A 26507-nucleotide genomic window follows, 5' to 3' on the forward strand; every position below is an offset into this window, starting at 1 on the left:
CCCATAATGCATCAGTGGGGGGAAAGGACGGCGGTGTCCATATTAAAATCCCGACCAGGTGTAACGGAACTAGGGATGCAACAACGAATCGATAAAATTCGATTATTAAAATAGTTGGCAACGAATTCCATTATCGATTCGTTGTGTCGCGTGATTATTAAGGCGCTCAATAAGTCACAGAGTATAAACAAAGTTGAGTTGAGCGTAGAGCGGCGCAGGAGAAACAAGAGCGGATTAAGAGACGGAACGCTGCGTTGTGAGAGCCAATCAGCGCTGAGCTGCTCCTCTGTTGATGAATCTAATTGGCTGCTGCTGCTCACGTGGCGCTGGATGCGGAAGTCATTCACGTAGTCGGAGACATTCACGGAGCTCAGTGCGCCTCCGGGTGACGTTATGACCCCAGACACCAGGGCGCTACATGTCACGACGTGTGTGGCATTTCCACAAGAGTATAACGTAGAAAACGTGGTTATTTATTCCGTGGCGGATAGCGGAACATATTTTTCCACGGATAAAGGCAACGGAGATAAGCCACGACGCCACTCGCCTTGAGCGCTGCGCGTGCAGACATTCAACGGAGCGGAGCAGCGCGTGCGCTCTGATCGCTCTTTTAATGAAGTATCGAAACTAAAAATATGCTAAATCACATCGTGTTTAACGTACGGGTACTTTGTTAGCATCGCTACACCGTGCAGCGTGACAGCAGCAGATGTAGCGGACTAACATTCAAGCTAACCTAACTGCCCAAACGCTGTAGACATCTGAACGCTGATTGGCCGAGACTCGTCACGTCCCATCAAAGATGTTTTATTGTGAAGAGCACCACTCCACATTTTTTCCGCGTCTCACTGCAATCTCAACGGCAGCGGGCCAGGTGAAAAAAATAATAAATCTGAACGCGTCTCTGATATTGTTCAGGGGGCCACATGGGGACCACTGCTCAGGAGAGGAAAGCTGTCAGTCTGTTTGTGACGGTTCATCACCATGGTGACCAGTGGATCTCCAGGACCTTTCCATGACTTTAAACCAAATTTCCATGATTAAACATTTTGTGAAACTCTGTCTATACGTGACAAAGTGAGAACATGTAGTATTTAAACTAACAATGAGAATTCCAAAGCATACCGTATATATACCGTGTAAATTAACATTTGAATAAAACAAATTTGCATTACTTTTCCAAATATTTTGGGATTTTATTTTTTTCAATTACTTTTCTAGGCCTGCTAATAGCCATTTAAAAATTCCATGACTTTTCCAGGTTTTCCATGACCGTACGGACAGGGATGGATTAACGAATGGGCCTACCGGGCCCAGGCCCATGAGCCCATGAGCTCAGGAGGCCCCTGGGCCTGAGCCTCCGCGCGTGACGTCGCTGTTATTAACATTGTATTGATATGAATATGATGATATGACACGATGCGCCGTAGCCGGTATATGCTAGGCTCAAGTCATTCATGTCAGTAACAGGGCCCCAATAGTCCTACTGAGGGATGGATTACCGAACGAGCCTACCGGCACCAGGGGCCCATGAGCTCAGGGGGCCCCTGAGCCAGAGCCTTTGCGTGAAGTCTCTGTTATTAACTTTGTATTGATATGATACGATGTGCCGTCACCGGTATACGCTAGGCTTAAGTCATTCATGTCAGTAACAGGGCCCCAATAGTCCTACTAAGGGATGTTATTCCTGGTTATTCGTTTAATTCATATAACTGAAGTCCCTGCTATCATATAACTCGCGTTATGTTGTCTGCTCAGCTCCGATATCGTTGTTCCATACGGACTGTTTGTTAGCGATGGTTTTTTTTGCGGGGGGGGGGGGGGGGCTTGACACGTCCAGGCCCAGGGGCCCGTGGTTTCTTAATCCGTCCATGCGTACGGACCCTGTTTTGAATATAGGGTTGAAAATGAAAGTTTTTTTGTTTTTTTATCCGATTAATCGATAGAATAATCAACCGATTAATCGATTATCAAAATAATCGTTAGTTGCAGCCCTAAACGGAACATTGAAATTGGATGTATGAACGCAAGATGGGTTCTCCCTGGACACCAGACACACTGCGGCTCATGGTTTATTCAACCGATTCTCTTACACAGCTGGTGTTCGCTCTGCATCGCCAGCTTCTGATTTTAACACTTTTACAAGAAAAAGAAAAAAGGCTATCTTCTGAATTGTTCAAAGGCTGGATGCTGTTGACGATGTTTGGATTCTGGGGTCAAAACAAGTATTTTAATAAGGGTAAAATTACAATTGCAGTATAAATGCAAGTATAATTTGATTAAGTCGACAGGAGAAATAAACAGGCAGCTACGGCGTCTGGTGCAACGCTGCCGATGAGGGAAAAATAAATAAATATATAAAGTCAAGTTTGACCTTAATCAGAAGCACCGTGGAGTTTCACTGCATTTTAAAATACATCAAATAAGATATAAAATACATCAAATAAATAAGATATAAAATACATCAAATAAGATATAAAATACATCAAATAAGTTATATTAATTAAATTAATTATTATAATAATGGGAAGCAACACTATTATAATTTTGTGACATTCATATTAGTTTTTTTGCGTGATCTCAGAATATTCAAGTTTTGTTCTTGCAAATTTGCTTTTAAAAAAAGTTCATAATTAGATGAAAATAGATAACATTTGAAGTAAGGAGGAAACACACGACCGTCAGAGGTCTTAAAGGATTACTGCATGTCCGAATGCTCTTTCAGGCTTTTACCGTAAAACAAGTCTCTCTGCTAATAGATATTATTGAATTAACTTTATTTTAACGCAATAGTTGAACCAGATTCAAAAGCAGACAAAGACGCCTCTGAGCAACACCCAGATCGTTGGGAAAAGAAAGCGGCTTGGCATCAAAAAGTATCATTCAACCCATTTAAAATGCTCATAAAACATTTGGTGTCTGAATTGTAATGTCTGCACCTCCATTTAAATCATGACATCATTGTCATCGAAGGAAGGAGGAAGCAGAAGCAGAGTCTATGAATGAATGACACATCGAGTGGGGACTCAAACCACCGACCCCCCCCCCCCACTCACCTCTATGGGCGTGGTCTCGGGGACCTCTCTGAGGATCACGATGCAGCGGTTCTGATTGGGCCGCACCTTCTCCCCCTTCTCATCCACTTGGACCAACGGCAGAGCTGCAGATTAGGAGGCGCCCGCAGATTTAGGTTTGATTTAAAAAATACAGTTTGTTTAAAGAATCTCATCCAGTTTTCAGGCAAAACGATAACAACACAACTATTGCAGCTTTAAGCAAGACAGGATTAATGAAGGAGTAAATGAAGTGCGTGTGTAAATCAGACTCAAGCAGGCGGGACCGCTGAACGCACTTTCACATCCTCTCCGGGGAAATCAACGCCCGTTTAAAAACTCCCTGTACCCGGTAAGTTTGTCTTGCCTTACGATGCGACATCTTTTAAATAAATCGCTGTGAATCACGAAGTACCGCAAGGAGGTATCGGGAGGAGGATTTCTTTTTCCGACTCACATCGTAAAATGTCGACGATCATCTCCACGTCGGTGCTGAGCTTCTTGACGTGGTCCAGGTTGGCCACCGTCACGATCGGCACGTACTGGTCGCTGTCCATCTGGGAGATGAGGTACATGTCACTGGCCAGGTTCTCCCTGATGGGAGGAGAGGAGGCACACAGGTGGTTAGCTTGTCACGGGGCGGATCGGGTTGATTAGACTGGGATCGCACTAGACAGGGTTCTTACACATTTTGACCGATGGATTTCCAGGACTTTAAACCAAATTTCCATGACCAAACTGAAATCTCGGTGTACACATCAAAGTGAGAACATTTAGTATTTAAACAATGTGAATTCCAAAGCATACAGTATACATTAAACCAGGGGTCGGGAACCTATGGCTCGCGAGCCATATATGGCTCTTCCGGTGACGGCATATGGGTTAGGGTTAGGGTTAACCGGTAAGTTTACCCTAACCCTAACCCATTTTGAGCCGTAGCATTATGCAGCACCAGAAGTCGCATTAAAAGCAAGACATATTTAATTTATTATACGTTAAAAATACTATATGGCTCTCAATGAAATATATTTAGAAATATTTGGCTTTTATGGCTCTCCCAGTCAAAAAGGTTCCTGACCCCTGCATTAAATGAAACAAATGAATAAGAGACAATATTTTTGATTAAAAGAATAAACACTTGCTTCCCGAGCTATGGCCAACGAACTTTCCAGTTACGGTGCGTTCACTTGCAACGCGGAAAAAAAAGAAAGAAAGTGCGCCGCCAGTATGCCGGCTTATATTTTGAGTCTTTCTTTCTAAAACATATTCATTATTTCAAACTCGGCGTAAATGAACATGTGATCAGAACAAATTTCCATGACTTTAACAAAACTTCTGTGATTGAAGTTTTTTCCATGACTTTTCCAGGCCTGGAAATTACCATTTTAAAATTCCATGACTTTTTCAGGTTTTCCATGACCGTACGAACCCCGATTAGAGCCGTCGCATTAAACTGCTCATCAAGCCCCGAGGAAACAAACAAAGCTCCCGGCTGCTCCCCGTCTAACGGCCGCTTCACACTCGGCTTCTTTTCCTTCACGCAGACGAGCGCGGAGCGAGTCCCCACGAAGGAAATGTTACGTCGGCGTTTATGTTTTCAGATTTTGGAACACAACTCTTGCCCGTCTACCCGTCCTCAGTCTGCTCGTGTTTATTGTAGTTTTGTCCGTTTCTTTTTTGGTAGTTTTGGAGAAGCTAACGGATGAGTAAACTATATTTGACGCCGTGTTCACAGTCGGTAGAGAAAAAAGGGAAGTCCGAGTTTGCGAGGCCTTGATTTCCTCCGAACCAGCAGCTAATCCACCAGATCCAGAAGCGTTTGATCGTATGAAATGAAGCTTTTATTCAGACCCCCGCCCACATAGAGACGGACAAAAAGAGACAGAAGCTTAATCAGCATCAAAAACAATCGTCCCACTTAACACGGCCAAGAGGAAACATCTAGAACTTAAACATCTATGTCTCTTGTCAGCACCTTACCTTCTGCTGCTGTAAATCTGTACATTTCCCCGCTGCGGGACCAATAAAAGGATTATCTTATCTTAAGCACACTTTTGTTCACGTTAGTTCAGTAGAGCCTACTCTTGTTAATTAGTCTTCCTGAAATGAATTCTGTCACTTAACTTCCAACGTTGGTTCAGTCCTCGTAACGGATCGTTTCCATCCGATCAGAAGATAAGTTTCATAATTCACATTCACACCAGTGTTCAGCTTCTGCTGGGAAACACACGCTTTGAACCGGAATCGACGGATTTCTGTAATCAATGACGTTGATGAGTCGCCCTAAAAACTGATATTTCTCCACAGACCTATATTTTCTCTATATATTTTAATAATACAAAACTATGCATACGTTTAGACTTAAAAATGTGTCGCCTGTTGCGCTGACTTCTTGAAAAAAATCAAAAGATTTACCCAGATGTATAATACAGGGTTCTTACACATGTTGACCAATGGATTTCCAGGACTTTTCCATGACTTTTCCATGACTTTTAACCAAATTTCCACGACCAAACTGAAATCTCGGTATAAACATGAAAAATTTAGAAAATGTTGCGTATAGAGAGCGTACGCCGGCTTATATTTTGAGCGGCTTTCTTTAAAAAACATATTAATTATTTTAAACTCGGCGTAAATGAACATGTGATAACATATTTCCATGACTTTTCCAAAACTTTTATGATTTAAGTTTTTTCCGTGACTTTTCCAGGCCTGGAAATGACCATTTTAAAATGTCATAACTTTTCCAGGTTTTCAATGACCGTACGAACCCTGATAATAGTTATTATGCAAAACAAACTTTCTGAAAAGACTCCAAATGAGGGGGGGGGGGGGGGGGGGGGGAAACAGTTGGCCGACATTAAACGTCTCTCTGGTGGGTTTACTTAACTCTTGTGTTGCCTTCGGGTCATTTTGACCCGATTCAATATTTAACCCTCTTGTCGCCTTCGGGTCAATTTGACCCGATTCAATGTTTAATGTCGGTGTTCTTTCGGGAGTCAACAAACAAACATAAAGTACCTCACACTTAAACTTGGAAAACAATATTAATTCTAATAATTTTCTGGAGATTTTAATAGCTGGGGTCATATTGACCTCAAGGGTAAAATATGTTAGTAAATATAAAGGTAACAGGAGGGTTAAACATTGAATCGGGTCAAATTGACCCGAAGGCGACAGGAGGGTGAAACATTGAATCGGGTCATATTGACCCGAAGGCGACAGGAGGGTGAAACATTGAATCGGGTCAAATTGACCCGAAGGCAACACAAGGGTTAAAGGAGGTCGGAGACACTTCTGGCTGCGATGAACGGTTTCGTTTTGCTTTTCCATCCCGCCGCCGGGTTTTGGGGTTCAGATTGTAAACGGAACCTTTTGAGTCAGAAGCATATCTTCCTGTGTCGGATTTGAGAGACAAATGCTTTGAAAACTAAAACCATGTGAAAAAAGTACTACTCATGAGCTACAATCGACTAAATTACAGGACCGGAATAAATACAGCGTCTAATAGTACTCTCAAAAGCACCTCATTGATATTAAATAATCAACCTAAACTCACCGGGAAAGACAGAACTCCAAAGTCTTCTTCAGGTGCTCCCTCAGACCCTCCTGGGGACTCCCTTGCTGGGCATCGCTGCCTGTTGACACAAGGGGAAATATTCTGGTAAATTAAAAAGCCTCATGAACCAATCCTTGACCCTGGGAGCAAAGAAAACATGCCAATGAAATGAAGTTAAAGCAGGATGTGGGTACGGGACAGCAGAGACGCAGGATGTTTCAAGGACAAAAAAAAGCACACAAAAAGTGGTGGACGTGTCGCATCCGGTGTAAACCAGAGTAATTTCCCAGTTTAACGCATTTACTCATCAAGGTAATGTTGACCGAGGACTCTGGAGAACAACGGGGAGGATAACCGGGACATGCACTTGCATAATGTTTTGTAATATTCCTCTCTAGTTGTTGACATTTCTCTCAGGTAGACTGCATTTAGTGATGAATGTCTTGCCACAGAGTGTCTGGTACCGGTCAATTACACCTTAACGCCGCCATAAATAAAACATGAACATGTCTCTCAATAGATTCTGCTACTTGAAGCAGAACCCAGCTATTAAAAATATGATGCCACTAAGAAAATAAAGAGACAGGAGTTTCCTCCACTTGGTGACCAGGAGTTTGACGAAAAACAACGAAACAATAATAATAATGCATTTCATTTTTATCGCACTCTTCCTTCAAAGAATCTCAGAGTGCCACACATACAGTAAAAACAAATGAAACCGATTAAAACATAGTTAAAGCAACCCATGAAAAAAATTACATAAATAAATAAATAAAAACAAGAAACAAACAGTCAGTTGCATTTATAAAGTGAGAAAATACACAATTCCTTCATTTTGTTTTGACTGGTGTTTGAGAATGATGCCACGAGCAGCGGGCCGAGTACGAACGCCTTTCTGCACGCTCGCCATCTTCGGAGTCTTTTCGTTAACATCCTCTCGCTCCTCAATCGAACCAGAAGTTATCCTCGTCTGCCGTGACGGCCACCCCCCGAAGCTCGTATTTAGGAGAGCGGAGGGATCTCTGAGGAGCCACGGGCGAGAACACGAGAGATCAGAAGTCACGGGAAAACTGTAATGACCGCCGTGCCCCCTGATTATTGATTGGTCTGATCTCAATATCATTGAAGTGCTCGAAAGATCTCACATTAAACTCGAGGGTTCAAAAGACACTCGGGATCATATTCTGGGTCATTAAATAATTATTTCACAAGTCAGAATATCTATAAATACCGGCGGAAGTAACGCATCAATAATGGAAAAGCGTTCCGCCAGTAGAAGCGGCTCCGGTGCCTCGAAGCCGGACACAGAGGCTCGGCATGAATACAGCGTGCGGGTTGTTAGTCACACTCTCGCTCCTCTGGCCGTGATCACTGGGTCTTTGTTGGTGCAGCAGTACACGTGTGCAGTCCCAAACGCATCGCTCCACGTGAAGGTAAACACCTCTCCTTGTGTGGAGTGTAAAAGATGCAAGTGAATGGAACATCAGAGACTCGGCCTCGTAGACGGCTTGGATGACCAACGGGCCGATCGGCAGCCGGCCCGCGCTCCGGCTCTGACAAACAACCAATCACTAACCAGCCCACCTGTGCGTCCTGGTTGCCCCGGCTCGGGGTACTCCGCGTAGGCCGGCTCGGCCAGCATCACTGGCGCCGGTGGAGGCTCATCTGGTTCGGCTAGTACGGGCTCCTTGAAAGCCTTGTCCTCTCTGGCTTCATAGACTGAGACAAGGAACAATAAAGGGGGAGGTATGAGGATTATTTAAAGTTGTTATAGAAGGAAATTTAAGCTAAAGGTCTCACAGAAATTAGCAAATATATACCGATGCGATGGAGAGAAAGAATCCGTTTAAATACCTAAACATTGTGTTTAAGAGCTGGCCCGAGTCTTTGTTTCCGCTTTTAAAAACAGGACCAATCACTCGCTCGTCCTTTATTTAGATTGGTATTCAAATAATGTGAGCATCTCCAATAATAGCCGGGGGTCTTATTCAGGATGCACAAATAAAAGGTTGGAAGAGAAACATTGAGGACAATTGAGCTTATAATACTGTAACAGCTAAAATTATAAATTCAGTCACCAATTTCATCAGAACAAAATAACGGCATGTCTAAATCTCTAATGTATTGCTTTGAGTTCATTTATTTAAAAAAAATTACATTCTTTATTTTCTCATATTTTTTCCAATTTTACTTTACTGGATTTCTGTTAATAAAATTCAACACCTACTGGGAAAAGTCCAAAGAAAATGAGGAATTAAATCCCTCCAGCAGCTTGAGGGCATTAAATGTGAAACATTTCGAGGAGGAAGTGTTGAGTTTTAATGACTGTAGTTTGTTTTTATTAGAGAGGGGAACTAGGAGAGACGGAGTGCCGAGTAATAGACCAGGTCGGTCAATACATTTAATTAAAAGAAAAAAAGGTTTTGTTGGCAGGAAACGGGAAAAGTATCAAAGAAGTAGAAACAAAGAAACTAGTAAAAAAGATGAGTCTTCGATATTTCAAATTAAATTACTTCTGCTGTAATCTGGCGCTAGAGAAAACTTCAGGGGGGCGGGCCGCCACCCTGATAGAATGGTGGGGGAAACACTGTGGCGGAATTGTATTTCCCACCATGGCGGTTAACACTAAACCGATGGATCTTTATCTGCCAGATTGCAGGTGCTACAGTAACGAGCGACTACAGAGGAGGGAAAGACAACTCACAACACGTGAAGGGCCGGACCATATTGAGCCTCCAGGTCTTGTGCAACGAAATATCCATAAACGTCCTTGAAAGACGCCCAAGATGAAGGAGGGAGGGGGGGGGGGGGTGTCAAACGTGGACTAATCAATAATCTGTTTCTCCACCATATCCTCGTCGCCTCTGCGTTGGCCGAGCTCGACCGGCGGGGCACATTAAAGTGAGTGATTGGGGACGGTGACTGTGGCGGAAAAATATTCATAGCTCGTTCTAAATTGAATATGAATGATTTAAGAGGGAGAAGCGACAGGAAGCGGACGCGGGCCGCTGCGGGTCGAGCTGCTGTTTCAACAAGAAGGCGTCACTGGGTCCCACGTGTCGGCAGGCGAGAAACAAACGGGCTGCGTCGGAACACGTCGGCTCCTTTCAGGGATTCATTCAACCCCAAACCGCCGTATTACATCTGTTATTTCATTATTAAAAACATGAAGTTACTCACACTTAAATAACTTTCACAGCTTCAACCACTATAACTCTAAAAAAAAATCGCAGTGTCTAAAAGGTGTTAGGAGTGCTCCGATAAAGATTTGACATATTTCTATAAAATGCAAGTATCAATTGAAATATCAAGTATTATTACTATCGGCTGATGACTATTGGTGACCAATCAACTGGAGCATGATTACAATTTATTATGGCAGCGGTCATTTCATTCACTATAACCGACTTCAAGTTCTCACACTTCCTTTCCCCCCAGTGTTATCTTACTTGCTCGTGTTATCACATGAGGGCAGATACACGAGAGTTAGCATCTCCATATGTTTTAAAAGCTGCAATTTAATACAAATCATGTGATTGGCTACACTTCAACCCCACCTGACCCCTTATACACTTCAGTTTTCAAGTACAACTGCCACTTCAACTCCTTTCATTCATCCGACTGCCACTTCAGTTTGTGTCATCGTTCTCACGTTGAACACGGCTGCCACTTCACGTTGTTATGCGTCGACCGCCACATTAACTTAGTCAACATTTTACTCTCGTACGACTTCAAGGAAATCCCTTTTTAAAGAAACACTTGTTGGATGTTGCTTTGACAGATATTTGTACCTCAGAAGTTGCCAATTGGATAAAAATTGACCGCGCTATATGGTAAAAAAGAAGATTTTGACCTTTTCATGACCTCAACCTTGACCTTTGACCCGATCGATCCCAAAATCTAATCAAATGGTCCCCGGATAATAACCAATCATCCCACCAAATTTCATGTGATTTGGTTTAATACTTTTTGAGTTATGCGAGTAACACGCATACAAATAAATAAATACACAGCGATCAAACCATAACCTTCCGCATTTTCAATGCGAAGGTAATAAAGATATTATTTTCTGACTTGTGGAACTTCACTGTATAGGAAGCCCCGGGGGTCCAATGTTCATCTTAGTTGCCATTACGACTCTAAATATGTAATACATCTGATACTTTGACAGCTGTGTATGTTTTTTAACTTTAATACTCATGTGTATTATTGCAGATAAAGTGCATTTAACATCCTTTTCCCCGCCCACACAAATGAAACTAAGTACATTTGCATCCCAAATGACCTTCTGACCTTCTGGGCCGGGGTCGGCTGAACTATTGCAGCCCTCCATCCATGGCTGCAGGGCAGCAGTTGTGGCGTCAGCACTCCCGCTGGGGTCCAGGCTAAACATGTGGTTGGCCCATGCCTTCGCATTGGGGTTGAGGTCCGAAACCTTGGCGGATTCCTGGGGAAACAACACAGGGGTTTGGTCAGGGATGCTGACAAAAGAATGAGAAATATTTACGAAGAGTAACGTGTTCCCTTTTAGTGATTTGAAGTTTAACGTCAAACAGGGAACGCTGGAGGATCCATGACGATTAACATATACATACGGGACAGGGCCAGAGATATGCCCATAGGAACCGGCATAAAACCCAACCGGCACAATACTGAGGAGGGACTAATATCTCACATGCATTGACTACTTTACTGCCTTTGTACAAGCCCTGTAAAGAAAGAAGTATTACATGGATTATAAAGAAGCAAGAATATCCTGTAAATGATTTAGATTGTAATGCTCGCATGTAGATTTTGAAGACTTTTCTAAAGCATCTAAAAACAAAAACAAGAAATTACCTTTGTACGATCCCAAGACATGTACAACGTGTCTTTAAATCAGTGAACTACTTGTGGCAATCACGTGAAAGCGGCGGCACGTCTCGCAGGCCAGCAGGCTGCAGCCCAGAGCCAGCGTTTCATTGAAGTCCTGAGGCGCGGCGGGCCAGGCGCTTTGCGACGGCGGCGATAAAAGGCTCCATCGCATCCAATCCATGATTAACACGGGTAAACAAAATCCACCGATCCGTCCCCGGCGCGGGCGGAGGGAGATTCCCCCGACGGCAAAGTGTGCGTCTTAAGCCGCAGTGAGGCCGCCGCCACCGCCACGCTCCTCCAAGTCATCCCCGTCAAATGACGGTGCATTGCCACACTCTGGCACCTCCACCCCTCCACCCCTCCCCCCCTCGAGCTGCCGGGCTGATTCAACAAATCCGATGACAGCGCCCGAGGCTGCGCTGTCCTGCTGACGTAGCAGGAGCTGACTGGCCGTATTTGCTCGTGTTGAGCAGCAGTGTGTCTGCCTTTTTCTGTATTTGTTGTTAAACAAGAAACGCACACAAACACAAACACACACACTGGCTGCAGCGATCCACATGCAAAATCAACCCCACCCAGGGCATCGCTCAAATTAAATTGGCCCTCTTGAGACTTGGGTTGCCGAGGCACAAAAGAAGACCGCTTCTAAACCGCCAGATTAAAAGCAACGAGATTTAAGGAGATAACAGCGAGCGGGTACGAGCCGAGAGGCAGAGACGTTGTTCCTCTGGGTCGTGCGTCTTAGACGCTGCGAGATAACTCGGGATGCATCCAGCCAGAAAGACTAATGAAAAAAACCTCCCACTCCTGTCCGAGCCGGCTGCCATAGGAACGGCTCGGCGACCCGACCGGATGTGTACGTTCTGGGCAGAGCTCGACCTTTCAACGGGGTTTTTATTATTTTTTTATGTTCTCATCACAGAGGAAGGAAAAGGTTATCCGCTTGCCCCGATTGAAGGCGTATTTCTTTGGGGGGGGGGGGGGGGGGGCATCTGGAAACCGAGGATGGAGACGAGTTCTGGTTAGCGTCATCGGAGGGCAGCCGGTGTGACGCTGGCGTTGCTGATGGAGGCGAGCCGACAGAAAGACAGACATGCGAGCGTCCTTCAGGAGAGAAGAAAAAAACAACAACAACAACAACAATGACGGCTGAATTTGGACGCATCCGACTATCTGCAAACACAAGGCTGATCTTTCTCCCGTGACAGCGACAGGAGCGGAAGGGGACAGATACGAGTGATGAGCAATCCAAGGCGGCACCGCCGCGCTCCCGCCCCCGTTAAGACCAATAGAAGATCAACACAAGTGGCTTCAGGTGATGAAAGTATAACCGGATCAGCGAAAGACATTATCAACCGACGTCACGTGTAGATAAAGACGGCCGCGTATAAATATTGATTTATTGTGACAAATCCTTTCCAAAAACGAGTCAGATTTTCAGATTAATGTCGGTGAGCCTCGGCTGCTGATTTTCCACTAGATCTCCACTACATGGAGAAGTAATCAGAGATGTGAAAGACGTCATTTTTCCCTCCAGAGCTTGCCAGACAGCCGTCTGCATCCATGAACCGCAGCAGCGGGGTGATGAGCTCCGGACGTGGGGCGACAGAGCCTTCTCCATTCCTGCCCCCTCCCTCTGGAACTCTCTCCCCAAAATCATCCGAGACCGCACCGAACTTCCATCGCTCAAATCACAGATCAAAACCCACCTGTTCAAAACTGATTTTAATGTGCGACTGTGTGCTCTGCACGTTCTTATTTGCTTTTATTGTAATTACCTTCGCGTTGAAAATGCGGAAGGTTATGTTTTGATCGCCGTGTATTTATGTATTTGTATGCGTGTTACTCGCATAACTCAAAAAGTATTAAATCGAATCGCATGAAATTTGGTGGGATGATTGGTTATTATCCGGGGACCATTTGATTAGATTTTGGGATCGATCGGGTCAAAGGTCAAGGTCATGAAAAGGTCAAAATCTTCTTTTACCATAGCGCGGTCAATTTTTATCCAATTGGCATGCAACTAATGCCAAAATGTTCATAATTCAATGCCCAATCGTGTGATATGCGAAGGTATGCGCTCTACCGGGTGCCCATTCTAGTTTTTAATGCATAGCTTTTAGGATCTTTTAATTATGTGTCGTAAAGCGTCTTTGAGTACTATGAAAAGCGCTATAGAAATTGTATGTATTATTATTATTATTATGAGCGTGTGTGAGGACAACCTCACCTAAAGGGGCATTTGTCCCATCAGGTTTGAATGTGTTTCCTCGTCTCACAGAAGTACCAAGTGCACAAGGCAGCAGCTCCGTTTGAAAAGGGGGAAGTGAGCGAGACAAGGAGTTAGCCACAACCGGCTCCTGCAAATGTTTCACAACTAAAGCCTTTGTTTAAATAACTTAATCATGATGCGTTTTAATGTCATTTTGTAGATTAAGTGTTGGAGAGAATCTGGAGGACGTGTTTTCACTGCAATATAAAAAAAGATGTTAGAGGGAATTATGACCAGATTATAATTTCCAGCCACGAGATCTAAGCAGTTTATAATTCTTCACTTAAACTACTAATGAGAGTTGGTAAGTGTGTGAAGACAAACCACAACCGGAGTTCAAAAGAAGTGCGTTTTACAATGATCGGCAAGGTGATCTCGCCTCGGGGAGATTTTTGTACGTTAATACAACATAGGAATGATTAAAATCCCTTTTGAGATCATAAATTGTTTAATAGGCCAGGATTTCCATTTGGAACAGGCAAGTTTTGCTATCGGGCAAAGTATCGGACAGCCGCCCTGGGAAACGGCCATCTCGCGTGGCGCCCGTTCTTCCGGATCCCTCCACATTTCCGAGAACACACTGGGGACTCCTTACTTTATCTCTAAATACGCCACGACGAAGAAAAGAAACGAGCCCGAGGCGCCACGCTGGACTTCCGCCGCTGCAGATCTTTCCGATTATCTGTGCCGTAAATGATTAAAACCAATGAGCCGTGTGAAGTTGCTAAATACCGGTGTGACGTAACATTAGCAGCAGCAAAGGGGGGAGAAGTCAAGCTAATTAAGTTTCTCCACCATTTAGTTTCGGCCCTTTCCATTCCCAAACAAAGCCATTCTTACACTCCGCCGGGAAAGAGTAACGTTCCCAGACGAGACCAGGAGCCAATCCCAGTTGGAGTCCTGCTCCCCGAGTGGCTTTTGTCCGAAACCGACTTGAAGCAACATGCGGGCTATAAATAGGTTTGATTTCAGCTCCGTTTCTAACACACGTGTACACAGCATATGGTGTGTGTCAGGAAAACACTGATGGGATTAGTACCAGTTAAGCTCCACTCTGATTTGGATATAAACTGGATCTGATTACTTTGTTTGGTAAATGATACCGTTTAATATTTCGAGGCAATAAACGTAATATTTAATTTATTTAATCGTGTTCTGCAGTCGCACAGAAAAATAGGTTTTGTTTGATCTAATTTTTCCGTTTTCATACACTGCGCAATTGCGAAGTCGTACGAGGTGCTACGTATGAGAGTTCATTCTTATTTAAAATCACAAATAAACAGAAAAACGGACCGATCGAGGGAAGCGGTGGGAAAAGAAATTCAATTAAGAAAGCATGGACGGTCTGAAATACGTTTTTCTGGTGGTTGTCCCGTCGGTTTCTCCAAACTCCATTTTACTGTTGAAAACACACAGACGATGGAGAAGTGCCTCATACAACCACACTTACAAACATCCCAAATATCTCTAATACGATAGGCAAATAAAATGTGTGTTTATTAAGATAATCTGGACTGAACAGCAATCAAGACTAAAAAAAGGAAAACGTGTTTGTGTGAGGAAGAGATTTCCCATCATGCCTCAGACTTTGCTCGGGAGCCTCGAGATCCTTAACGGTGTATTCAACCGTGGAATCAGTGTTTTGGTTCTCTGAACGCTTTTCCCACCACCCATCCCGGCTCGTAATGACACCCACTGGAGTTCACGCTGCCAATCTTCTTTCCGATCCTGCCCATATGTAAATAAAGACTTTCCGTTTCCTTACTTTTGAACGCCAACTACTAGGAACTTTTTCTTTCTTCGCCTCGAGGCAATACGCTTACTTCTTACCCATTTCCTTAGTTCCACATTATGTCCTATTTGGGGAGTTGATTGAAAGCCATCAGGGAACCAAGACACATCCCTGCGACAGATAAAGTTTCCCTTTCTCGATTCGGTTTACCCAAATCTCCTCTAAGATGAAGAAGGATATGTAAAATACCTTTTTTTTTGAGAGAGAGAGGCAGAGAGGGAGGCAGAGAGAGACGCAGAGACAGAGAGAGAGGCACAGAGAGAGAGAGACAGGCAGAAACAGAGGGAGGGACAGAGAGAGACACAGAGAGACAGAGGCAGAGAGAGGGACAGAGAGAGAGAGAGACAGAGAGAGAGAGACAGAGAGAGACACAGAGAGACAGACACAGAGAGAGAGAGACAGAGGCAGAGAGAGGGACAGAGAGAGAGAGACAGAGAGAGAGAGACAGAGGCAGAGGGAGGGACAGAGAGAGAGAGAGAGACAGAGAGAGAGAGAGACAGAGAGAGACACAGAGAGAGAGAGACAGAGAGAGACACAGAGACAGAGACACAGAGAGAGAGAGACAGAGGCAGAGAGAGGGACAGAGGGAGGGACAGAGAGAGAGAGAGACAGAGAGAGAGCGAGAGAGAGAGAGAGAGAATCTCCTCTGAAAACACTCTGCTTCGATTAAGAAATATAAAAAAGCTGCTGAAGCCTGAAACACAACTGCGAGCAAAACAAGAAGCGATCCCTTTACTCCTCAAGCATCAAGTTGGGTGTCAGAAACAGTGAAAGTAAAAAAATTAAATAAAAAAAGAGTCTTCAGTCTAACCTTTTTTTGTGGTAGAGATCCACCAAATCCATCCGGAACCCCAACCAGTCCGTCTCTGGCTCGACCTCATTCAACACGGCGGCCGGGTCACAGACGCTCTCATTGCACAGCAAGAGCGGTCCATTAAAAATATGTTTGTGGGAACATTCGAGGGCGCGAAGGAGGACACGCGGGGAAGGAATATTTGTACATTTTTGATCAGCGACGCCTGGTTTGACGGTTCGGTCTGAGCTGCACCGTCAAACTAAAAAGGAGAGTTGGTTAAGTTGCTGGTCGGAGGAGGTCATTTCAAATTTTACGGTATTTGGCTGGAGTCCTGTCCAGTCCCCTCCCCCCCCCCCCACCGCGGTGGCCGCCTTTAGCCCCGACGGTCTTTGCGTGTCACATGTGTTGCCATCAATCACAGCAGCAGAGCCGTGCAGCTCCCTGGCAGAGGCGTCACATATGAAGCTTATGCAGCACCAGGTGGTCAGGGAGGAAAGAAAACCCCAGTTGTTGTGATACTTCCACCTTGTTTACAAATTAATCACCACTTGTATGACTTTCGAAGTGTGAATGAAATTGTTACGCTATAAAACAACACCGCTGTCACGTGACTTCCAGCGGAAGGCGGACTAGTGAGTGTTTTTAAAGACGTATAAAAGCTTCTAAATGTACCTATATATTATATTTTTAAAAAGGTAAATCTCTTTAAACAGACTTTTAATCAGGCGTCAAACCAAAAATCTAAAAATCCTTCCAGATGAGGGAACAGGAAGTTGAAAAAAATGCCAACACATTTCTGAGTTTGAGGACAAACTCCTGCATGGATAAATTTCATTTCCTGTGATTGTTTTCACAATAAAAGTCCACTCTTAGTTGTATTGCTTTCTCTTCTTCCATACAGTATTTTTAGGGCTGTGAAACGATTAAAAATTTTAATCGGGTTAATCACAGGTTTTTGTGGATTAATCATGATTAATCACATATTACCGATATTCTCGGTATATTTTGTGAAAACATAGAGATTTATGACAAAAGACGGATATATACATTTTTCTATACAATGGTGCTGCAACTCAGCAGTTATTTAGCAGTTTTCTTCCATATGGAACATTAATACATCTTCATCCTAAACAGAATGTTTAACCCTCCTGTTACCTTTCGGGTCAATTTGATCCCATTCAATGTTTAATGTCGGTGTTCTTTGGGGTCAATTTGACCCCAGGCTGTTTTTCACTGTGTCAAACATATAAGAAATATCAACTTTTTTATTTATTTAAAGGGCTATTTAGGTTGTCAACAAACAAACATAAAGTACCTCACACTTAAACTTGGGAAGCAATATTAATTCTAATAATTTTCTGGAGGTTTTAATTGCTGGGTCAAATTGACCGAGGGTAAAATATGTTAGTAAATGTAAAGGTAACAGGAGGGTTAAACAGAACATTTTTCTCTTGTTTGTCAACCATTAACTCCACCATGACACAATCTAAAGGCCTCTAGTCTTCCTCTAGCAGCTGCTGAGGCAAACTGACTGTGTGGGTTTTCTTCATGAACTGGGCCGTGATGAAAGGGACGGCGGACACCGCTGCAAAGCTGAAACCTCACTGGCCCGGACAGGTGGACAGATTGACAAGTGACTTTTTTTGCTCGGTCCCGATGCGCGCGCACGGAGCTCTGTGGCGCGCGAGACGGAGATCGATAAGTGTTAACGCAACGCGAAGAGACAGAAATGACATGCTGCTGTGGAGATACGATCAACAACAGACGTTTAGTTTAATAAAAGAACAAAGACGTGCTCTAGAGAACATGTCAGGGGGCGGGCCAATCTTTTTAATGTCATGCGATCTACCGACACTACGCAGGTCGCGATCGACGTGTTGAGACCCTGATCTACAGGAAGTAAAAGTCGTAACAAGGTTTCTGTAGGTGAACCTGCGGAAGGATCATTACCGATGAACAGACCGTCTGCATGAGAGCGGACAGAGTTCAGATTGAAGGTGGATTGGAAGCTCATTTTGCAAGTGACTTTTTTTTCGTCCCGACGACCAACAACAGACTGATTGGAAGCTCATTCTGCGCATGGGTTAAAAAAAAAAAACTAGTTAAACCTGTAATTGAATTAACTGAGTTAACGCGTTATTTTTCACAGCACTAAGTATTTTACTTATTTTTAAATTGAAGAATATCTAACCCAGCACTGATCTAATTTTCCTAGATTATCCTCACAATAAAATCCCTTCGTTATTTTGCCATCTAACCGCTTTTATTTTGAAGCAGCAAAAAAGATAATAATAATCTGGAAATAGTGGCTGGGAAAAAAAGAAAAAAACACAACTGACGACTAATTTTCTGGTTTTTAGGAAGTGCTCTGTCAAAAATAACGTTTGATGGTTCGAGCTTCACAAACATGAGGACTGTTATCCTTGACACGGCCTCAGATAAATCTACAGTGTGTGTGGTAGACAAAAGCATTATGCCGAGTCATCACACCCCACGACGGCATGAGAGTAGAATCTTGACGGCTGCTCTCCGTTTCCAGTCCTGGTTTCCACTCTGACAGGAACATAATGTCACGCCTGTGATCAATAGGGCCACTACAGGCTCGTGAAAAGAGAGTAGCGGGTCAGGGTTATTCAGTTACAACCACTTCTTTCTCTGCTTCGTGTTTCTTTACAAAACACTTCTCTATTATACGTAATCAGCGTGGGAAATCAATGTGAGGAACGAGCCGAGGCCGGCGCGACGCTACACTTACGAACGAGAGCGTTGAGAAAAAGGTCACCAGCGATGACCCGTTTTGAATTAATAATAAACTAAAACCACATTAATGTCTAATATTACATCACATGTCATTTAGCAGACGCTTTTATCCAAAGCGACTTACAATAAGTGCATCAACCGAGAGTACAAACTAAGAACAACAAGAATACAGAAAGTAACATTTCCTCAACATAGTCGAACTAGAAAAGTACCACAATTAGAGCTATTTAAGTGCCACTGAAGTGCTAATCTGTGTTTTAATCCAGATTTAGTCGGGAAAAGATGTGTTTTTAGTTTCCGGCGGAAGCTGTAGAGACTTTGGATGGTTGTCGTGCCGGCGGGGAAGGAACCGAAGCTCTATCTGACGTCGCACTCGTTTAAAAATCGCTCCGTGTAAAAAGGTTTCCCACCGGCTGAATGCGGCGGATGTTAACGCGCGAGACGGATTTTGACGTTTTATTGCCAGAACGATCACGCCCGGCGTGAACAGAGAGACGGATTGGACAATATTGAAAAGGTTAATGCACGAGTGCTGGAAAACCGTAACGAGTCATAACCGATACGAGCGATATCCGCACTTAGATCCGGACGGTGTTTCTCTAAAATGCAATAAAAGCGTAATGCTGACAGAGTTCAACACAGAGACGATAAGAAGTGGGCGTCGCCAGTCGGTTTGTGGGTCGCCAGAGCCTCGAGGTTGTCATCTTGGATTACGGCCGTCGCCATGGCAACCAATGAACAAAAGTTATTTATCTGGACTGAGGAGTGACGTGGAAATGCTTTAGAGACTTGTCAATCACCTGGTAGCCCCGCCCCCAAAGCGTCCCCTACTTTATGGTCTGTTTGACTCTAAATGGACCATAAAGTACTAAATGATGACATCATGCTGTCTAGAAGAAGACTTGAAACTAGAGATTGAGACATAAGCTCATGTTTACAATGTTTACTGAGGGAATACATCGAGAGAAGTAGAGTCACTATAGAGACTTCTATACAACCAGAGGAGTCGCCCCCTGGTGGTCAGGAGAGAGAATGCAGGTTGATCTGTATTGAACGTGTGCAATTCTAAAAAGCTACACCCATCACCACTTGCCCAATCCGACAAGCGAGCGGCTCAAGTCTCTGCTCAAACCCGACATGACATTTCATTTGCCCCGGGCGATCGTTATTGTGAAGGATGTAACACGACTAGATGTTGGGCAAGACGGAATAAAACCAAACAAAAACTAAATTTGTTAGTTATTAATATACTACAAGTCGAGATATACGAACGGGAAAAAAAAATTCTAACTTTCACACCGTTAAAGTTAACTGCCAACTACAGCTGAGTTTGCTCTGCTTGAAATCAGTTTCCATTCCATGGTTTGACTGCTTTATTGAATGCAGGTAAATCCACTGTGTGTCAATGTCTACAAACTCAAGCAACACTGGGGACATGTGTTGCGCCAAAACCCCCCAGATACGATTCATTTAACCGATGAAACACAATCTCTTCAGCAGATTGCTGCAATAAAGACAGACGGTCACATTCAACTGGGACGCTCGTCTGGTAACTAAATGCAAAGCGTTGATGACTTGACAAGAACATCAATGAAGTCACCTTCAATCATTCAGAGAAAGACAGAAAACATGTGAGCAAGACTTATTCAATTAGTTAGTTGGGGTTTTCAACGTGACTTTATACCATAGTGTACTGCTGCTTGATAGCAACCAGGGGAAGGCAATACCATTTCTACCATGAGATTAGACACATATACAGTCAATTTACAGGAAAAGGAGTGTTTAATTGCACTTATTTGTCTGTAGTTAGAACATTTTAACCCTCTTGTTACCTTCAAATGTACTAACATCTTTTACCCTTTTTGACCACAGCAGTTAAAACCTCCAGAAAATGATTAGAATTAATATTGTTTCCCAAGTTTAAGTGTGAGGTATGTTTGTTTGTTTGTTGACTATCTAAATAGCCCTTTAAAGAAATAAAAATAGTTGATATTTCTTATATGTTTTACACAGTGAAAAACAGTCTGGGTCAAATTGTACAGGACATTGAAAACATATCATGTGAATTTTATGTTTTCCTAGTTGTCCCCAATAAATTAGAAAAAAGTCATGAAATATGAAGCAAAAAAAATGATGTCAATCATTTTCTTAGAGACGTTAAACATTGAATGGGGTCAAATTGACCCCAAAGGTAAAAGGAGGGTTAAATAAATTTGCTTTGCCAATAATTTCCATGAAGGACAACAACATATTTTTTTATATTTACACAAATAAAACGACTTTACGGTGGGGAAAAAAAACACCTCAAGATGCAGGAAACTTTCAGGAGGGTAACTGTGTGTATGAACTCACCAAATGAGAGTTCTCCTTTGCCTCTTGTACTTGCTGCACCTGTGGTTCAGCTACAACTTTCGTGTCCTGGTCAGAAGTCATGAGCCGTCTGCTTCTTGGCTCCTCAGGGAGAAGTCACTGTGTCACCAAGTAAGCTGTGGGGGGGGGGAGACAAATGAGTTACGATTCAAGAGAAGTGTGGCATAATCTGGGCTATTGTTCGATTGTTATTTTATAAAAGCCCGTCGAGGACGGGTAAACTTTGACTATAAAACTGAGACAAAGTGCAAATTGATTTCAATGCCAATTTTAGGTCCAAACTAATGCATTTTGCAGCTAATTAAATAATAATAAAACACATTACAAATGTTGAGCTGGAACAAAACAAAAAATCAGCTCAATCCCACAGATGTTTTTATTCATTTAACTAGGAAGTGCAAAAGCCTTTCGTCACGTCTCTAAAAGTCTGACCCACGAACGATTTATGTAAAATGTTCAGGCCGGCAGATGATTTTTAAAAAATGCAGAAAATAATTTTAAAAAACAGCATTCAAAAAGCTGAATAAAGTCAAGTTCAGCTGCATCTCAGCGGCTCTGACCAAAACACAGAAATAATACTTCTAAAGCGGAGCAACGGCCAACGAGGGTGACGGAACTCATCGGATCGTTCAGGTCCTGCAGAAGCAGTGAACACTGTCGGCGTTTAGTTTCGTTTATGAAGGATCCCCATTAGTCTACACCGGAGTGGAGACTATTCTTCCTGGGGTCCAGGCAAAAAAACATTACAATACAATACAAATACATAAAATGCAGTACAGCATGATCAGTTATCACAAAAACACTTAAGACTTAGAAAACAACATTTACATTAAAAGTAAAATAATAATACCCAAATACCTTAAATAATAACCTAATCTACTATAATTTCCTTTCTGATTATTGCTGCCTTAAGTTTCCTTTTGAAATCATATTTATTTCTCGTTAGTCACATATGAGGGGAGCACATCCCAGGATGCAACGGCTCTGTACATTACTGATTTCTTAAGTGCATTGGTTCTGGGTGGAGGAAAAGTAAAGAGACCATTTCGTGCCTGTCTTGGAGGAACTGGTTGTTTACCGACGCTTCACCGTGATGAAAGCGTCCCATCGCAGCAATTAAGAGGCGACTAGCGAGCAGACGACCGTCTCCTCACTGACGCCGCCGGCGTTTTTATTATGTGATTTCTATCCAAAGCCACTCGAGTGAATTCCCCCCGTCGACAGAGCATCGTCCTTGAACAGTGGAGAATAAATAAGCTGAAGTAGTCGTTAATAATCGTGTTCCTGTTTTGGATGGACAGGTAGTTAAGCTTCATCGTAAAACAAATAATGATTGAACCGTTTGTGAATAAATATAATTATTTAAATTTTCGTCTAAATCTGCTCTTTTGATTTACTGAACATAATTAGTACGGCTCACATGTCCAGGATAAATAAATGATAATTAAATGACGCGATACGCGTAAATAATGAAGAATAACTTGGATCGACATCTTCACTCCAAAGCATCTAGAGGGACAGATTTAACCAACTTTAAAACATAGAAACAAACGGCTTTCAAGTTTAAATTTAAAACTTTATGTGGACTTAATGTTCCCACGTGATTAAAATATTGCTTTTCCTGTTGCCTGAGGATGCTAACATGTAAACAACATGACACATATATATATTATTTTCTTAAGTTTCACTAACATTTTGTAATAAAATTAAAAACACAAACTTTTGGTTTGTTAGGTCAGATTGTTTTTTTAAAGTAATAATAATGAATCTAGACATGAAACTAGATGAATTTAACCATAATATATAGTATGGGGATAATAGGGCGGCGACTGACTATTAGACATACCTTATGTCCAATGAAGTTAGTAAATTCAGTATTTTATCTTTGATTTTCAAACTGTTGGTTGGAGAAACATGAGAGCTTGGGAGCAGGATTTATGAAACTTTTGACAGTTTAAACACCAAATAATTTGAGTAATCTGTGAATTATAAATCCAAAAAAGCTGCAGCTATAGTGAGGATAACCTGCAACAAGCAGTTAAAGAAAATCTGTTAAATTGGATGTACAGATTTGACTAATTAACTTTCCGTTAATCAGCAGTCAGTGACGTTTCACTGACATTCCCTCCTTTTATTAAACCTCATCGCACCGCGTTGTGGTGTAACAGTCTGAGTCATCACAACCACCACATCCAACAACAACGAGACATGTTGCCGTAGAAAAAGTGAGGGACCCCCAGTCACTGGAAACTCCTTCCTTTCTGTCCAGTTTGTAAAGCGGTGATAATCCGCCGCAACAATCGGGCGCCTGTGTCTGACTCGGGGCGCTCGCTGCGTTTGCATACAAAGCAGAAAAAGAATGGCGTTGCTGTAAAGCTGTTGACCTTTGAGCCAAATAACCCATTCCCGAACACAAATGGGGCTAAACACCTCAGACGAACATCAAAACAACGATTGTGCGACAGACTTTGCTCAACAGTTGTTTTAACCCTCCTGTTACCTTCACATTTACTCACATATTTTACCCTCGGGGTCAATTTGACCCCAGCAATTAAAACCTCCCGAAAATTATTAGAATTAATATTGTTTCCCAAGTTTAAGTGTGAGGTACTTTATGTTTGTTTGTTGACTACCTAAATAGCCCTTTAAATATATAAAAAAGTTGATATTTCTTATATGTTTGACAGTGAAAAACAGCCTGGGGTCAAATTGACCCCAAAGAACACCGACGTTAAACATTGAATGGGGTCAAATTGACCCGAAAGGTAACAGGAGGGTTAAACCGGCCGACCGAAATGTGCATTTGACTTTAAGAACCGCGAGATGAAGCGACGTGAATAAATACATCGCGGTGGAGGTTTGATCAAGGATTTCGGTTTCGCCATTTAAAAATCGTGGGCGTTTGTTGTGTTTTAGAAACCATACACTGTCTCGGGTGAGCTGCGGGGATTCATTGAGGTTTGAGTGAATTTTTTTAGCTTCGTGAGGGATTACATCCTCTCACAAACACTGCTGAATAGAAATCTCAACACTTCAATAATATTTACGTAATATGAACAGGGTTCTTACACATTTTGACCAATAGATTTCCAGGACTTTAAACCAAATTTCCATGACCAAACGGAAATCTCGGTATAAACATGAAATTTTGTGAAAATATTGCGTATTGAGAGCGTACGCCGGCTTATATTTTGAGCGTCTTTCTTTTAAAAACGTATTAGTTATTTCAAACTCGGCGTAAATGAACATGTGATAACACATTTCCATGACTTTTCCAAAACTTTTATGATTCAAGTTTTTTCCATGACTTTTCCAGGCCTGGAAATGACCATTTTAAAATTCCATGACTTTTCCAGGTTTTCCATGACCGTACGAACCCTGATGGGGCAGAGGGCGAACACGAGAGCGTCGGCAATGCAGTTTGACCAGATAGGTCTCATAAAAAGTGACTCCAGATGAGTCAATCATCACGTCTAGACGAGGGCTGAACCCAAACGAGCCCTGCTCCTTCCTCCTCCTCCTCGTTTCCACCATAGAGGAGCACAAGATGGGGATTTATTACCCAGATCAACCCCAAAATAAGCCTGGCATGCATACATACATTTATAATATGCGTGTATGGATGTATATATAATGCCAAGGGTGGCGGATGGTAAACAAGCATGTTGCATACAGGGTAGGGGGAGAGGAGATTTGGGGGGAGAGGAGATTTTGGGGGGGGGGGGGGGGGCGTGTTGAACCAGTGTTTGTCTCCACCCAAAACAAAGGCCACCGCGCGCGCTCTCCGGTGTTTTTTTGTTGTTGTTTTGTGCTCCAACTTCACCTCCTCGTCGAGGAACACGCTGCATTTTCTCCTCCTGCAGACGCAATGCAGAGAAGTATTTAGCAGCCGACACGGGCCGAGAGGGACCGCAGTCGGCACGCGCACGCACGTGCCCAGGCCAAGGCTAGGGGGCACGCGCATGGGGGGGGCGACACTCCTTCCTTGGTCACAGGAGCAGCGGAGTGCAGGGGCGCGCGGTTTCCCAGCCCGTGAACGCACCTTCGACGTTGTTCACTCCGGGTAGAAAAGTAGTGAGCGGCATCCAATGAAAAGATGGCGGCGACACCACCCTCCCTCCCTCCCCACACACACACACCATCGTTTCCAAGCTAACGAAACCCAACTCTTTCACAAACACGTGCCCGGCCCGCGTGTTTTGTTACTTCAACGTCCCACTTTTGGCGGCACAATACGTTAAAAAAAGAGAACAGCGAGTCACTCACCTGTCGCCTCTCGCTGCACGGCGACGCAAAGACTCAGGCGGCAGATGGCAGACTTGAGGCCTTGAATGCTGCGCAGGGTGTTAGCTAGTTAGCGAGCTAGCAAGGAGGCAACCGGCTCTCCGCTCTCACCCCCTCGCCGCGTAGTAGTCTTCGGTTTCCGACGGGAACGTTGCGGGGTCAAATAAGCAGAAGACGAAGAAGAACAAAACAAGCTGTCTTTGCGAAAAGACGAGGGGCTCGTGCTCCGACCAGCAGCACCGCGAGCTAGTTAACGCGTGAGCTAGCTAGTCTCGTCTTGTCAACTTTTGTGGCGGTTGGGGCTCTTCGATAAAAAAAATCTTGCGCCTGGAGTTATTTCACGCGACGCGAGTTCCTTCGGCGGTTAACGGCAGGTTCCACGGGAGGAGGAGTGGTCGGTGGGGGTAGACAGCCCCCAAAAAAAACCTTTAACCGAGGAATAAACGTTGCTCGTCTCAAAGCTTCCGATCGATCGAACACTCGGTACAGCTAAAGATGCGCGAGGAGGGCGGGGGCGCTGTTTCCTTTCCCTTTCGAGTGCAGCACAAAGATCGTCTATGGCATTGTTGATGGAGCATGTCAAAAATAAGGGGGTGGGGGCTGTCATCCCATCAACAGTGCATTAATGATGTCTTACATTTTTTTGTTTATTTCAATATACACTACCGTTCAAAAGTTTGGGGTCACTTAGAAATGTCTTTATTTTTCTAAGAAAAGCACTGTTTTTTCAATAAAGATAACATTAATCAAAAATACACTCTCTA

General features: G+C 43.4%; 1 protein-coding gene across 2 annotated transcripts in view; it reads right to left on the minus strand.

Annotated features, from left to right (window-relative positions):
• larp4b (La ribonucleoprotein 4B) overlaps positions 1–26215 on the minus strand; it is a 38650-nt gene extending 12435 nt beyond the window's left edge. For both annotated transcript variants that reach the window (XM_056420666.1, XM_056420665.1), the window contains exons 1-7: positions 25726–26215; positions 21442–21575; positions 10906–11059; positions 8197–8331; positions 6613–6691; positions 3511–3647; positions 3057–3160 (exon numbers count right to left, since the gene is read on the minus strand). In XM_056420666.1, the coding sequence (XP_056276641.1) occupies positions 3057–3160; positions 3511–3647; positions 6613–6691; positions 8197–8331; positions 10906–11059; positions 21442–21522 (690 nt within the window). In that variant the 5' untranslated portion in view covers positions 21523–21575; positions 25726–26215. The remainder of the gene's footprint in view (positions 1–3056; positions 3161–3510; positions 3648–6612; positions 6692–8196; positions 8332–10905; positions 11060–21441; positions 21576–25725) is intronic.
• Positions 26216–26507: the final 292 nt, after the last annotated feature.

Source organism: Pseudoliparis swirei, chromosome 8, assembly GCF_029220125.1.
Source record: "Pseudoliparis swirei isolate HS2019 ecotype Mariana Trench chromosome 8, NWPU_hadal_v1, whole genome shotgun sequence".
In the NCBI taxonomy this organism is placed as follows: Eukaryota; Metazoa; Chordata; class Actinopteri; order Perciformes; family Liparidae; genus Pseudoliparis; species Pseudoliparis swirei.